Genomic DNA, 16,484 nt, shown 5'->3' on the forward strand with positions numbered 1-16,484 from the left:
GCTCCTGGGAAGGTGAGAACTTAGAGCAGTGGTGGGACACTACTCCACGGCTTATTAGGTGCCTGTCGATGCCATCGTTTGTGGAGGGGTTTGTGCAGGCAGGCAGTTGTGTTGGAACAGTCTTCTGACTGCTCTGTGCTTGCCCCTAGCTGCCAAATTTGGGTGGAGAAGCTGTGTCTGTGTCCATCCCCACTCAATCTTCACCAGAGGACTAAACTGGGTGGCTTTATCCACTTTGTCCTGCAATTTGGTGGCAAACAAGACACGTCCATCTGTCAGTGAAGGCAGCAGGAACAGAGGGATACAAATGCAGAAAATAACCCACATGTGCATTTTCCTAAAGCGTGGTTTTGAGGAGTGTGTCTGATGTGGAGACTGGTGTGGAAGATCAGCAGGCTACACAACGCACGAGAAAATGTTTAGAATAGATATCAAGGCAAGACTATCTATTTTCATCCACTTTCTCTTGCTCTGGGAGCTGCATTTGACAGGAGCCCCAGGAGCCCTGTGCCACACTTTGGTTGTCTGAGAGCCAAACAGTCAGGGTAGGCAGGAAGCTCAGCAAGGAGCTGCACTGCAGTTCAGGCCCATGGCTGACAGAGGAATTGCCACGAGGAGTGATACAAGATTTTTTAAGGACATTATTAAATCCAAGGTGCAGTTTCAAACACCACAATTCCTGAAGTACCACTAGGTTGTACACAAAGTATGTTTTTCTCCCTCCAGACCAGGACCTCCAAAAGCACCATTGTACTGCTGGCTCCAGTTTCAAGGCTACAAATGCATACTCAGCTTTCCTCCTTCCAACCGACCCAGTGCCATCCTACTCTCCTGAATCCTGGGGTGAAAAAGCAGCACAGAGATGCTGCAGCTTGTGGCATGTGAAACACAACTTGCAAACTGCTGCTCCAGAGCGCTTTACAGTGTAATCAGATCACATACTGTAATTCTTCCTTCCACACAGACCTTTGCTGACTGAAGCACCAGAGCAGTACTAAGCAGGCCAATATGCATATCACTGTGCTTAACTAAAAGCAGATTCTTTCCATTGTACCCTATAAAGAGATGATCATCACCGCACAGTACAATTTGATATTTTAACACCTAAATACAGAGTCTTTGTTGCAGCTGATGTACAAATAAATTTCTATCTAAGACTTACTACTGAACTAAGAGGAAAGAGTAAAGCTCTTCAAGGCAGAAAATATTTTGTTTTCTTATGCAATTCCACAGTGTGAAGGAAGATAGGGCCCTGACCCAGTGTGTAAAGTTCAATTTAGCATTATGGGTCTGGTTAAAGTAGGCACTAATTAATCAGACCTACTCGGCAGAAAGGATTCTTATGCATCACTTGAATCCAAGCTGCTGGGATAAGCAGGCATGTTTTGGGAACATGGGACTTTCTCTTAACCAGACTCAAACACGACCCTGCATGTGGTCCTCAGGTGGTGGAAGGCAAAGTAGAATCGTTGTCAGCCCAGCAACTGCAGCTAGACCTTCTATCTGCCTTGGTGTGACAAATGCACTCTAGACATTAAGAGTGATCAAGATATTCTTGTAACAAAATGGCTTTATGCATCCACTTAAAAATACATAAAACGGAAAAGAAAGTGGAGTGCTTTGACCTTGGGCCACAGCACAGACCACTACACAGAGATAATATGAAATACTAGAAATGTAATGAGTTGAATTACTTTCCAGGTTTGTATGGAAGTGCCAAACCTCTTAAAACACAAGGTTTTTACAAACGCCATTTATTCCAATAGGATGCACATTGCTACATAAAATGAGTCACTATGAATGAATCAGATTGTGTTGGAACAAGGTAGGAGCTTTTTATAAATTCAAAGCATATTGAGCAATAACTAAAATGCTTAGAAACATTCAGAACACTAGGTAAAAATGAATTTTTGCCACCTTGCAAAGCCGTATTTTTTGTATCTTCTTATGACCAAATAATTATTTTACGTTGGATCACTAATGGAGATGAGACTAGAAACCACAAAAAGGGAATATCATTAGAAAAGCTAAGATCATGATATTGTTTACTTTGGGAAAAGAGAAGATTTTATTGCAGTTACAGCAACAACTACAGCCAAGCAGTAGCTGTGCTCATTTTGAAACTGCATTCTCTTCAAACGGCAATTATGACAATTTTTTTTATTAGATGGTAAATGGATGGCTAGAAAATTCTCAAAACAGAAATTCAAGAAGCACCATTTTAACTTTTTTTTTTTTAAATTAGGCATTACAAAAAATGGAATAGGCCATTCTGCCTCACTCAAGCCATACTGATCATTTTGTTAAATAAGAAAAGGGAATATTCAATTTAATATGTGCAAAAGCTAATATTTACACTGTTCGGTACATAGAGGCAGGATCACATTAAGAGAAACTGAAAGAGGAAGAGAATAAACTGTTCTCAGGGTCCACTGTAGATAGAACAAATATTAATAGGCTTAAAGTGTAGTAATGTAGTCAGGTAAGATTTTAGAAGAAAATTTTTCTAATGATAGAGCTAGCGAGGCGTGGGAAGGGATAGCACAGGGAAGTCATGTAACCACCCTCCTTGAGAAAGATTAACCCAGTTTTCACCAGTGCTTATCTACAGCTGAACTGCTCTGGGATAGACTATAACTACCTCTTTGAGTCCTTTCCAGACCTGTTTTTTAACAGTTTTAAGGAAGCTATTATTAATGATTTTAATATCACATGAATGGACTTTGCCACTTGGTATTGTAAGGGATATGCTGATATCCAGAAGCAATTCCTGCTGTAGAGAAATCAGGACAGACAGAAAGAGATGAAACAGGTTTCTCCTTTAAGTTAACTGCTCTCTGCTTTTATATTTTCTTCCCCATTAAATATATGAGTTTGAAAGAAACGAAATGGACAGCACATATAGAGCAGACATTGGATAAAGGCAGGGTAAGAGGCCATCAGAATGCAATGGTCCCACTCCATGCAGGCACTTGCTAACTAGTATTACTTTGGAAAAGAAGCAGGCACAAGGGAGCGAGCTAGAAATTCAGATGATACATTTAGGTTATATAGTTGACATAAAAAATTACTGTTTCCAAGAATTTTTAATTTAAATATTTCTTTTGTCACGGTCCTTGCATTAACAAGCCAGTTGGATCTCCTACCTGGAATCACTGCCTTCAGGTTTTCTTCAGGTGAGATGGAGAGAAAATACTTCATCACAAAAGATATTCTTTTCTTATACATTGCCATATAGACACTTCTGCTAAAGACAAGGTCCTGCAGCTGCTTGCTGCCCACCGTGGCTAATGGTCCACGTAACCTGAGCAGCATTCCTTCAGCACCACGTTCACACTAAACCCTAAGCAGATGGAGCAGCTGTGTGAAGTGCAACCTTAGATTAATACTAGAGACATCACTAAGTGAGTAATTAAGAAGCTGAATCTCTCCCCTCTCTATCACTTCACCTACTTTTAACAGAATAGCTCTCCTCAGCCACCTTGTCTTTGGGGTATATCTACCTTACCATTAATTCAGTCGTGTATTTTACAGGTAAAAATACTGCTGAAAATATTGTCTTGCTACACTTGTGCAATAAACTGAAAAGCGACAAATGTATTAAAAGAATTAAAAGTAAAGTCAGAATAAAGACAAAAAGACACTTTTCTGCCATTTACCCACAATGTGCGGCGCGGTCTGTATCATGCGCTGAAAGCCCTGACAGTCAAAGCCTTGAAATTCTAGAAGGCCCTCCCTCCTTCCCATGAAAGTTTGGGCTTATTCCCAAGTACTTTTTAAATAAACTGGTTTAGCATAAGATGACAGTTAGCAAAGTTACTCCAGGTTTTTTTAAGTTTTGTCTTATTTTTTCCCTTTGCAATACAGGCATTTAACATCCAAAATCCATCTGTAAGCGATCAAAACCACAGGTGAAACACAAGAACGAAGGATTTACCTAGTGAGTCATCAAAGTGCTTTATTTTATAAAGCCTTGCTCATGTTTGGAGTGTAATCTAAGCACTAACATACACAATAATGAGTCTTCCTTGCCCTGTCCAAATAAACAGTTTATCAACAAGAATGAATGACAAAAATGCTACACAGACAAAAAGAATGCTTCACTGTAAATGTGTAAAATGGTCTAAAAATGTACACTTGTTGGCCGCAATTAAGTATGTACTCCAAGTATGTGTACCTTATTTTCACTTGAGGGTCTCTCTGTGGCCTCATACCTTCAGAAGCCACAGAATGCTTCAGAAAATGAAACCTGGGAGAGAACATAGACAACCAGGGTGTATAGGGAGAGGACAAAAAAAAAAATCAAGCCACAGTACCAACTTATTTAAATACATACAATACAAAAGTATACACATACATTACAGTGCTGCAGACATCACTAAGTCAAACATAACAAAAAATCCTGTGGGAAAGGTTGGGGAAAGGAGAAAAAAATTAGTACACAGCAACAGGGATAGTATTGCCTTTGGCCGCTGAAGAGAGTGTAATGGGTTGCTATTGTATAGGCTCCTCTGAAGTAAACCACTACGTAAGTTATGCACAGTTGCAGGCTGAACAGCACTGACATTAGTTATGGAGAAGGCATGCTGGCACTCCTGATCCCACTTATAAACGACGATGGGGAGGTTTGACTTCTCTTACATTGCCTACAAAATCTAACAATTTCAATAAAGAAATTTTAAAGGCACAGCTTTAGCACAGTGTATAAGTAGATAAACTTTTAAGCATATGTAAATTTGTCTCTTTCAAGCATGGAGTCTTTCAGGGAAAAATACAAGAGGAGAAGGAATACAATGTTGTTTAAAAATTTTAAACAAGTTAAACATGATCAGCACAGTTTCAGGCAATGTACTATACAATCAAACTTGAGTAAATGGTAGGACAGGTAATTTTGATGCTGAAAGACAATCCTGGGAAAAATCCCTCTGAAATATCCTTTCTTATTTTATTGTAAAAGAGTCTATCACGAAGGTGAGCGAGACATTCACTTTAGTACACTACTGCACATTACCTCTTGGAAGATGACAAAGATTACTTCATTTGTACAGCAAAATAACTTTACATGTAAACTCAAAAGTCATATATTGTACACGGCTCTGAAATTCAGAAATATCCCTGCTTTCCTAATAATGTAAACAGTAAAATTCAGGGTTCATTTTTAGAGGGATAATCTATAATAAAATACCGCTGTTTCAATAGTACAACATAAGCATTTAAACTTCAAATTCCCAGTAAATTACAAGTGAATGGAATTTCTATCAGTGTGCACATCTTTCAGGAGGGGTGAAAGATGGAGCTACTATTGCCCAAAACTATGCGCTTCTTCAGACAAGCTTTTTTTACACTTGTAACATTATTAGTTTCTATATTGCAAGAATATAAAACAAATGAAAACTTCAGGTAACAAAGTGAAATAAGCAAAGTTTTCCCTTAACATAAGTTTACTATAGCAAAAATGTACACAGCATGAATTACATCAGCTCTTTGTAAGATAAGAGATGCCAACTCTCAGACTTCTGAGAGGCTGAACTTCCTGATGCAAAGTGCTGAAAAGAAGACAAAAACAGGAGAGGGAGATAAAAAAAGGAAAAACCACAACTGCTAGGAACCAAATGGGAAAAGCCTCTGGCACCAAGGGCTATTGCAGCTGCTTTTTTAAGGAGTGCCAGTGTGCAGGGTATAAGTGTAACATTCGCAGTAAGATCATTATTATTGTCATTATCATCATCATCATCATCATCATGAAGAATACTGTCATGTATCTTTTTAGTTCAAAATATAAACTGATCCACAGTTTACAACTTGATATCAATATTGTAGATTTAACATGCATTTACTCTTCCCCACCCCCACCCCACACCTCTTTGCTCATTTTTATTCCGTTTCAGCTGGTAGCATCAGAGTATCTGTCACAGTGCACTCTGAGTAAGCTGTTCTATTTATTGAAATTATTTTAAATTTTTTTTTTTTGCACACACAAAAGAGTCAGAAATAGCTAGAACTATGCTGGGAATATCAGGCAGCTGTTAAAGCGAGTACTCCACCCCACTTCAGTCATCTTTGCCAGCAGATGTAAACAAAGGGGTTGCTTTCTGCAAGATGAGCGCTTCTCTGAGTTCCTTTTTTTCCCTACACTTGTAGCCACTGCTGCTGTCCCCAGGTCTTGTGTCTGTCCTATGTAACATGATAGGTTACGTCAAGATGTTGGCAATAAAGTCCAAGAATCGCTTTGAATACTGTTCAGGATTAACAGTTGAAATTTCTGCACCAGCCTATACAGAGAATCGGGAGGGGAGAGGAAAGAAGGAAGAACCAGTGTTTTATTTAATGTTTTGTCACCGAGGGTGTTACAGTAAATTTCATGTGTAGTCTCAGAACCAGACAATACAGAATACCAGAAATACAAATTGTAATGCTCCTCAAGCAGAATCTTACTGATGCCTTTTTAGGGTTCACACCAATACAGTGATACTTTGGTTCTCACCACTGTAACACCCGTCCTCCATTTCTGAAACATACTCTTTTTACTTTCCATACTTCTCTTTACTTTCATTGTACTTCAGTCTCCTATATGAATTTTTACTGCACAATTAACCATGCTATCCACTGATTCACCAACAGGTTCTGGTCTCTTGAGTAGCAGTGCCTTCATATAGAGAAGACTGAATTACCATACTCAGATCTGAAATGTCAACATTTGTGTAAGATATATTGTTATCTGAATGTTAAATAACCTGGTTTGAAATATATGGTAACAGATATTAACATTTTTTCAACATATATGATTTTAAACCTGGACTAATTGAATAAGCTGTACAATTGCTACTTCAATGAAGTAATGATTTCATTTATATTTTTATTTCGGGTTTACAGAGCCTTAGCCACATTTTTATTCATATTTTTCCTGTTTACCAAAAGGGGTAAATTGCATGCATGCAATTAATGAATGAACTTCAGCATCAGGTGGCTAAGGGTGGAGAAAGCAAAATAAACAAAATGGTTGTATGAAAGTAATGTTTTGCAGTAAGTTCTAATCACAATCAGCTTCAATAATCATAGTTGTTATTCACAATCTATTTCTATCCCTTATTTAAGCCAGAAGTGTGAGTTTTTAAAGTCTGCTACATTCAAGGTTAAGCAATAATTGCCAGATAATGGCTGCATATGGTCTGCATCAACTTTCAGTTGCCCCGAGAGCAGAGAGAGTAATGAGAGCATTGTTTTAGAGAGGAAAAAAACACCTTCTACAGGCCTGTGCAGGTCACATCATTCTCTACTGTAAATAAAAAGCCCTGAGCCCTTTGCTTAAAACTCCTCACATGCCCTGACCCTTTAGATACTTGGACAGAGAAGGGATTTTAGCCTCATGAACGAATATGCTCTTTTTAAAAAGTTCATGAAATTTGAACCTGAAATCACCACAGGAGTGATAATGGTAGATATAAATCATTAATTTAGAAAACTGGGCTGTTTCACCATGGTTCTTTGGTGTCTGCTGCTAAGGAGAAATTTCAGTCAAAATAAATAAATTCAAGGCAGTCGAACAGAAGTCTTCACTGAACAGTCTCTGAGTACTTAATATGTACATTTTATGTTGAATTTTGCAAATTATACTTTTTTTTTTTCCCTGAAGAAGTCTTGTAAAGTGAGCCACATTATATGCTGAAGAACTAACTTTCAACAGGCTGTCCTAAATAATGAAACCATCTCTAAGGTCCTGTATCTGAAATAAGATTTATGACAGTTTTCATAGTGTGGTGAACAGCTTTGTTTGCATCTCACAAATTTAGGACAAAGTCCTAAAAAGGCATCTCACTAGAGCTCTTTCTGAGTAAGAAAGCTATGCACATGGCTGAAAAAGGAGTTCCACTCTCAGTATGTAAGCTGTAGCAGTTACTTTGTACTTTTTTATTGCACATTAAACTAGCAAAAAGTTCTGATCTATTTGCCCTTTCCCTAGATCTACTGAATTGTCCTATATCAGGACACTAAGCAACAAAAATGCATGAATATAAATGGAGTAAGAGGAAAAAGACAACCAGATACTTACCCCATGCTTTACCGTTTTTGCAGCATGGGCAGCTTTCTTTTTTGCATCATAATGAGTAAGAATGTCAATAATGGCCATAAAGTATACTTCCTTCCTAGGTGCATCTGCAAATGGCAAACACAGGGCCGTAACAATGACTTTGGAAACATCTTAATAACGAGTCCTCCCTCTAACATAGGAGACTTTATAAGACTCAATCTAAGACAGGTCAATGTCAGTCAGAATCAAGATCTGTGAAGACCACAGGCTCAAGCTGTCCTTAACTGAGAGTTAACTGCATTCATATAAAATGCAAAACTCCCTAAATGACTGTAAAATAGAACACCAGCATACAGAAATAGGAATTATTGCTTAGTTAAAGTAATATGGATTTCATCTTCCTTTGCGTAAAAACTATGAAGTTTTATCTGAAAGGTAAGGCTTCTGGGTCAACAAATAAGATCATATTTTCTTTATGAATAAAACCTTGTATTTATTCATGTCAAAGCTTATGAAAAAAACAAACAAGTAGATAACTTTCTTGTCTTGAACAGCCACAGGTAACTAGTTTCATTTAGTTTCACACACTAATATCTAACCCAGTTTCAGGCTTCTTACACACTCCTTATGACAACTTTCTTAGCTGGAACACAGAAATGGGGTACGAGTGTACAATTTTTCAAAAAGCAATCAAAGAAGTGAAATATAACTTGGAATGCTGCTTTTCTCATTCTTTCTAGACTGTATTTAACAGTGATATCTTATCTGCCAGAAAAGGAACAATTATAGATACTGGATTTCCTGAAAGGGATGAAAAACCCATGAACTAACTGCTGAAGAACTGCTGAAACTGAGTATCTAAGCATTATAAGAATCTTCTGCTTTCTGCTGCACCAAAGAGCAAATTTCCTTTTCTGCAAAGTGAACTTCTATTTTGCAGTTTACATTTGCCTTTACATGGTTGTAAAGACTTTAGGATTCTGATGCAAGAATCAAACCATCTTAACACACAAACATTTATTACTGCTTACTTTCATGGGATTTTATTCCATAAACATCAATAGCTGGATCAAATTCCCCTGGAGCCAAAGGCAGTGAGCTGTTCAGCGTGTTTCCTGGACTGTCTGGAGGGGTTCCAATGGGGTGGGTCCCATCACTTTCACCTTCCTCTTCACCATCATTCTCTTCACACTCTACTTCTTCCTGTTCAGCTCTTTCAACATCATGAATTCCAACCAGCAAGCTGTAGTCCATGAGTTTTAACTGAGCAAGGAACTAGGAAGTGATAATAAGCAATCTATCAGTATCACTGAAAAACATAAGCTCCACTTACAGACAGAAGGTACACAAAGGTGTCATCAGTTAAGAAAAACAGGCACTTCTAAGAGAAAGCAAAAGAGAGGATTAAGGGATAAAGCTAGCAAAGAGATATTTGATTAAGACATAGTGACAGCACACAGAGAAGTTGAAACTTATACTGTAGCCCACTCTCCCAAAATCCTCAAGGAAAAAGTTTTTTGTGTAGTGAAGACCAGTGTGCTTGCAAGCCGATGACAGTCACTCCTGTCTTGTGTTTCAGTTAGAACCATCGAATACACTGGGCTGGAAGTGACCCACAAGGACCATCGAGACCAGTTCCTGGCCTTGCACAGGACCACCCCGAGAGTCACACCATGTGCCCAAGAGCGTTGTTCAAATGCTTCTTGAACTCTGCCAGGCTTAACACTGTGACCACTTCCCTGGGAAGCCTGTTCCAGTGCCCAACCACCCTCTGGGATACTTGGACATAATATCCAAAACAAACATCCCCTGACACAACTTCAGGCCATTCCCTCAAGTTCTGTCACTGGTCACCACAGACAAGAGATCAGTGCCTGCCCCTCCACTTCCTATCACAAGGAAGTTGTGACTGCAATGAGGTCTCCCCTCAGTCTCCTCCAGGATGAACAGACCAAGTGACCTCAGCTGCTCCTGGTATGGCTTCCCCTCTAGACCCTCACCATCTTTGTAGCCCTTTGGATGCTCCCTAATGGCCTTTTACCTTTCTTATATTGTAGTGCCCAAAACTGCACACAGCACTCAATTTCCAGACCAGCCTCTATGCTATCAGGTGTACAGTGTGCTTTGATCTGGTGCTGAATCTGACCCCTTACTTCCTTTTAAGTCTCATTAAAGAATCATGAAAAAGTGTTCAAATATTCTTGCAGTGGAAAGCCATGAAGTTTTACACCACAAAGACATGAAATGATGCTGTATAAACTTGTGGAGTCCATGCTTATGGTATACAGAGAAAGTGGCTGAAAATAAAAACTATTTCAGTTTTTAGAAACTCTAAATGATTATAAAAAGGAAGTTAGAGCAGATCAGGGAAGAAAGGATTTAAGCCAGACTTTGGAACAGCGATAGTGATGGTGATGAAAGAGATGAGTATAAATTACTAGGTAATGAGAAACTACAGTTTGTCAAAATCCTGATTTTGAGAAAAAGAGACGAACCAGAGATAACAAAGTGACTCTAAATTCTAGTACTAGCATAAACATTGTGAGATTGAGGTTTTAAGAAGAAACTGTTTTTTAATGATTTCAATATAATAAAGCAAAAGACTCTTCACAAGACTAGAAGAGATCTAAGTCTGAAGAGATGACGTACAACAATATGCAACATGAACAGATGAGACTGGAGGCAATGGTGTGGAAGAACTCCAGGCATATCATTAGGCACTTGGTAAACAGAGGAAAAAATTCTACCAATACTCATACAGAACAGCACAAAAGGGAACAGACTCTTGGGGAAAAAAAGAGTGAACTGCAAATTAGAAGAGAACGGCTTTTGTAAAAAAGTGTGCTACTGCTGAACAGCAAAAAGACTTAGGGAGATCAGTGCAAGGAAAAGATAACCTGATTTAAAAGGGAAAAAATACATGCCTTTTCTTAGGACACGTGAGACACCACACAGGAGGCGGGAAAACAGAGCAATAGGTATTTGTATCCAAACAGCAGCAATAGGTATTTGTGTTTGAACATGAGAAGGGGACATTATGACTTGATTACGAGAGAAATAGAGAAGCAATATACAGAGAAACACAGAAACAAAACTTAATGACGAACAGGAACAGATATAAAGTAATATAGCTCAGAATACTATTCCATAATATATGTAACTATAAATACTATGTGATAAGACAATCATATTCTAAGTGTTGTGTATTTCTTTTCATTGTAGCGAAATGTGAGTGTTTACACATTGGGTACAAAGTGTGTATATCAGTGTGTATATTTAACCAGGGCAAAAGAACCAATAAAAGAAAAACAAGGTTAAAGAACAGCTTGCCATTGTTAAAATCAGGAGCCACTTCCCACTAGTGGTTTACATGGATATTAAACAATTCTCTGTATAAATTTTAAATACATGATCTGGAATCTGTCATTATATTCCCAATCTAGTAAATGGTGTAGAAGATCACACACAATCCAGTTCCTGGGGTAGGAAAGTATCTTCCACATTCCTTGCACACTCTTAAGATATTATCTGCAATCTACTCACTGTAAAAGCATTAGACAGCAACAGCAGTTCATGTTAAAAGGGCAAAAATTTTAATCCAAATAAACTTATCTCCGGAGCTGTAACATCCATAAAGCAGTTTTCCAGCACAATATTTTAAATACAAATTAAAGACACATTGATATTTCACAAAAGATTTATGTTTTCATCATCATCACCACCATAAATTTCTCAGTTACTATGATGGAAAGTTAGACTTACTCAAAAGCAAATTATTGGGTAGATTCTGAAGTAACAGTATTTTGTTTTGTGCAGCTAATGAGATACAGATCTGAAGAACTAGACAAGTCAATTCATAGAGCCCTTCTGACAGAAATAGCTGAAAGTCTTATTAACTCACAGACGCATTTTGCTATCAAGTCTCTTCCAAGTCTGTGCCTTTCCCTTGAAAACAAATTTTAGGCTTTGAGTATAAAGCTGCAAAATACTGTGTTTAGTACAAAAATACACAAATTATTTTCAACTAAGCAAACTAAAGGCAACTTGGGTGAATGAGTTAGTCTGATGTTTATTTTCTTTTATTAGCTGAACTAAATCAGTTATATTACATTAAATTCATACAGTAACACTTTTCTATTAAGTATTTACTATATTCAGCCAATTACAAATTTGTATGAAAGATAAATGACTACATTATGATAATGAATCCAATTGCTGTACACAAATTACTGAAGCACTCTGCTGTTGTGATACTAAGAATGATTTAAAACTGGATTTCTAATATGAAATGAGACATGCATGGCTGTGAGTGGGGGGATGTTGTGGACAACAGTCTGTGTATGGCCGCAGCTCCGGTGCACCTCCACCTGTAAAATACAACTAACAACACTCACCTCTCTCGGGAGCATTTGGAAGTACTAGGCTTGTAAAGCGCTTAAGCACTAAGTAGTACCATCATTTTAACATCACATCATCAAGGCAGGAACAATGTATGGCAATCAGCTATGGCAGCAAGGCATTTATGACATCAGCAAAAGCAGTGATCAACTCCTGAAAGTTTAAATTGTGTTTCATTTAAAACAGTTATGCTTACAGTCTTATAAACAAGAGTTTTCATCAATGACTTACAGGTATGATTTCCCGGGATATCTGTAATTTGCCACACATTTTAATCACATTGAAGTGAACAGGCACATTCTTACCTCAACATCCTTTTTGAGTTTCTCAAGGAACATCTTTTTGTCATTCTCATCAATATGAATCTTTTGGCCATCGTTAATAAAATCATTGTCTTTGAATGTCGGCAGCTCTTTGGCCTAAAATAAACCAAAACTCCTGTAAGAGTGGGGTTGCAAAGAGGAGTGTGGTGAAGCTGTTGGCCCAAGGTAGCCCCGCTGCTGGCAGCAGCACCTCCGGAGATCCCCTATGCCCAAAAGGGCACCACCGAGCTGCCTCTTCTCCATGACATGCAGCTCTCCACAGCTGTACCCGTGGAGCTCTTTCCTTAGTTTATCCCTCCTGAAATGGCCTAGAATGCATATGTTTACTGGGCATGCAGCAAATGGAGACAGGACAAAATCTCTACCTCAATACTTGATTTGCATTGAACATTGATTTGCATGAGCTTCTTCCAAGACGTGGTTTGTCAAAGTGACTGACAATAAATGAAGTCGAAACACAATCCATACCTTATAACAAAGGGCTTGCATCAGATCTTAGAAGAAGTCAAACTGGATTGCATTTTACATAGCTACTGTGAATGTTTACAAGTGCCTCATACATATAGAAAAGCATCAAATGAACATGAATTACAAAATTCTGCTTAGAATTGGCAAATGCCAGAGAAGACTACTGTCTCTTATTCTTGATGTTGGAGCATTAGTCGATTATTTTCAACTCTCTCATGAAGTGATTTGCAACAGTGTTAAGGAAAGACAGATAGAGTAACCACTGGATTCAGTACTAAGACACCGCAAATGGGCTTTGTTTTTAAAGGGCAGTAGCTTGAAGTTTACTCAAAAAAACCAGCAAGCCAACAAGCAAAAGAGCAGTTCCTTCAGGGTATTTGGTCAAGCAAGCTGGATGTAACAGTACCTCCTGCAATCAAAAGACTTTAAAAAATAAGCCCATTAAGAGCAATGAACAACCTTTCTTCCTTCCCCCAACCTTTAATCAATACTAGGGAAGAACAGATTTTCTTTAGAAAGAAAATGTTGCAGAACAATGAGTGCTGCAATTATCAATGGCCATGAACTAATGAATACTCTGAATAAAATAATTTCCCCTTAATCCCAAAGTCCTTCTGCTAGGAATAAAAGGCAGCTAACATCAGACTACTGGAATGTCCTGTGTAAGTTTAACTAGTCAGACATTGCTTATAATCTCACTGGAGATGGTGTTTTTCATAAAGTTTATTTTCTTCCTATGACACAGTAAGGAAAAGAATCTGAGAGGTTCTTTTCTCTGCTCCAAAATGTACATATTGGAAAGCACAGCATTAAAATGTGAGCACCACAGTGGACTCTGAAATGCCCTTTTAAGACCTTCACAATGGCCAAAAGTTCTTTTTGCTGTTGGGCTGTGCACTGAGGTGGCAAAAATACTCAGTTCCCCAACTGTCCAAATTTATTTTTTGAGCTGGAATTTGTGAATTGCTTGAGATCCCACAATGCTGCTTTTGTTTAGAAAAGCGATCTTTTTCTTCCAATAACTGCTCAAAACCACTTAAGCAATTAGTAACATTTTAACAGTTATGAATCCATAATTAAACTGCATTCTGACACCTATGAACTCTGGAAAAGATAACATTCTAGTCTGGTTGCTCTGAATTATTACCATGTTGCATCTAGAACATTCTGATATATTAAAATACCCTTTAACAGAGATCCTCTATTTAAATTTATAATAAAAGGAAAAAAACCACCCAAGCAGCCGAGATGGAGCTATAACCATTTACCCATCCCACACTCCACTTCTGTGGAGCAGTCATCCTGGAGTGCTCGCCTGATTTACTTAAAAATGATGTTGGACACTTTCTGAAGCTCACAATGAATTGTTTACTGCAATATGACTGCACAGCATGCATCGATTTTCTTTCTGGCCTCCTTACTCCACTCAGTAAGTGGTTTAGGATGCAAACGAGCAGGGGAAACATCAGATAAGCATTCCAGGCTAACAGCTGTAGAGATTATCAAACACAATCGAGCATACTGTCCCATGGACAAGAGTTAATTCTGCAGAGGCGGGACTGTGGATCCAAGGATGTTGCCAACACCGGACGATGGAATCCAGTGCGTGGGATGCTTAAGAATGGAGAGGAGATTTGGATGAATTAATTTAAGATGAAACAATAATGAAAAGAATGCAGGAAACCAAGCTCCCTTCATTTCTAGCCCAAAGTCACTAAAAAAAAAAAACCCCAGATTATTTTTCCACCTAGTATATCCAAGTTATTTATTAAAATAGGCAGAGGTTAAAGCGAAACAAACCCATTAACACTGAAAAAAACCCTCTACTAATGCTGTTTAAAGCTGGGGGATGAGCAGAGAGGAAGGATGTGCTTGTGGTTAAGATGCTGAGATGCATGTTCGTCTCTAGGCTCTGCCAGACTTCCCGCAGAGCACAGCATCAGCCAGTCAGACCGGCGGGCAGCGTGAGGGGGAACCGGCTCTGCTACTGAACACAGTCCTGTCGCTGATAAAAATAAACTTAAATTACAAGTAATGCCTTTTTGGAAGATGGTAGAGCTGGTAAGCCCGTTGTGTGGGTGCCATACTCCACTTTAACCTTGTCCCTGATCTATTTTTAATAAAAGTGAGCTAGCAAAGCTGACACTGCTGCATTTCCTGCCTGCCATCACAAGACCCAAGGGGTACTCCCAAGGACGTTCAGGGCAGTGAGTCAGCTCTCCCAAAAAGCCAGATTCTTCACTGCCTGTGTGCAGGCTCCCCAGTCCTTGATAATCCCCCTGAGGACATTTATCTGAGGTCATTTTTCTTCACCCAAATGCCCATAGCTGTGAAGATCTGGCAAGTGTAGAACCACGTAAGTTAAAAGCCAGTTCTGAAGTATGTGAAGAAAAATGGAAAAGCAAAAGCAGTGGGTCCCACCTAAGAAACTGAAGCTAAAAAGCTATGTGCCAGTGGTTGCCCTCACCATGTTATTTGCATGATGCCTCCCTGCCTATACTCTTCCCTCTTTCTAGGTGTTATTAGACAGAGATTTTTTTCTGTGTGTGCTAGGCAATATTATTCTCCCTATTTATTTAAAGCTGAATAGTTCTAGGATACTGTTGCATATATCACTATGTCCTAGATATTACTAATAACAGCCAACACTAGGAGTGATTCCAGTAGTACTTTAACCGAAATTCCAGTATTAAAATTGATTTGTGAATTTAAGAATTAAGGCCTATGAAATATGCAACTAGGAGGGGCTCTTGTAGTTATGCAAAATTAATAATATATGTGTTCATGTTGAAAACTCCTACTATGTTCATTTTCTTCTTATGCACTGAAATAAATAAACAAACACAAATAGAATCATATTGTGGCAGTTTAAAACACTGTCTGAATGAAAAAACTGAGACTTTGCTTTAATGAAATAATTGATATGGTTAATTTTTTATGAAGTCTCAAATATTCCAATGAAGTAAAATCCTTGTTGGAAAAAGATTCTCCTAGAATGTAATTCATTATAATGAACATATTACTGTCATTAAAGAACTAAATATTTTAAGAGCTGCACAGGAGATGAACATTTAACTACTTCCACTAAATTAATAATAGATTTTCTTTCTGAACCACCTCCATTGTTTTTAATCCCCTACTTAAAGATGCAAGAAAGGCACAACAGGTTTTACAGATATGAAATATTTATTTATAAAAAAACCCATGTTATTTGCACACTTCAGGTTTGCATTCCAAAGTTTGCCATGGTCACAGAGAATTTTAAT

The 16,484-nt window shown here is 38.2% G+C and overlaps 1 protein-coding gene across 3 annotated transcripts in view; it reads right to left on the reverse strand.

Annotated features, from left to right (window-relative positions):
* Window positions 1–3,932: 3,932 nt before the first annotated feature.
* The window catches only part of PIP4K2A (phosphatidylinositol-5-phosphate 4-kinase type 2 alpha), a 106,900-nt gene continuing 94,348 nt past the window's right edge, over window positions 3,933–16,484 (reverse strand). For all 3 annotated transcript variants that reach the window (XM_064635373.1, XM_064635365.1, XM_064635383.1), the window contains 4 exons: window positions 12,733–12,846; window positions 9,061–9,304; window positions 8,051–8,154; window positions 3,933–6,272 (listed from right to left, as the gene is read on the reverse strand). In XM_064635373.1, the coding sequence (XP_064491443.1) occupies window positions 6,192–6,272; window positions 8,051–8,154; window positions 9,061–9,304; window positions 12,733–12,846 (543 nt within the window). In that variant the 3' untranslated portion in view covers window positions 3,933–6,191. The remainder of the gene's footprint in view (window positions 6,273–8,050; window positions 8,155–9,060; window positions 9,305–12,732; window positions 12,847–16,484) is intronic.

Source organism: Pseudopipra pipra, chromosome 1 (genome assembly GCF_036250125.1).
Source record: "Pseudopipra pipra isolate bDixPip1 chromosome 1, bDixPip1.hap1, whole genome shotgun sequence".
NCBI classification, from domain to species: Eukaryota; Metazoa; Chordata; class Aves; order Passeriformes; family Pipridae; genus Pseudopipra; species Pseudopipra pipra.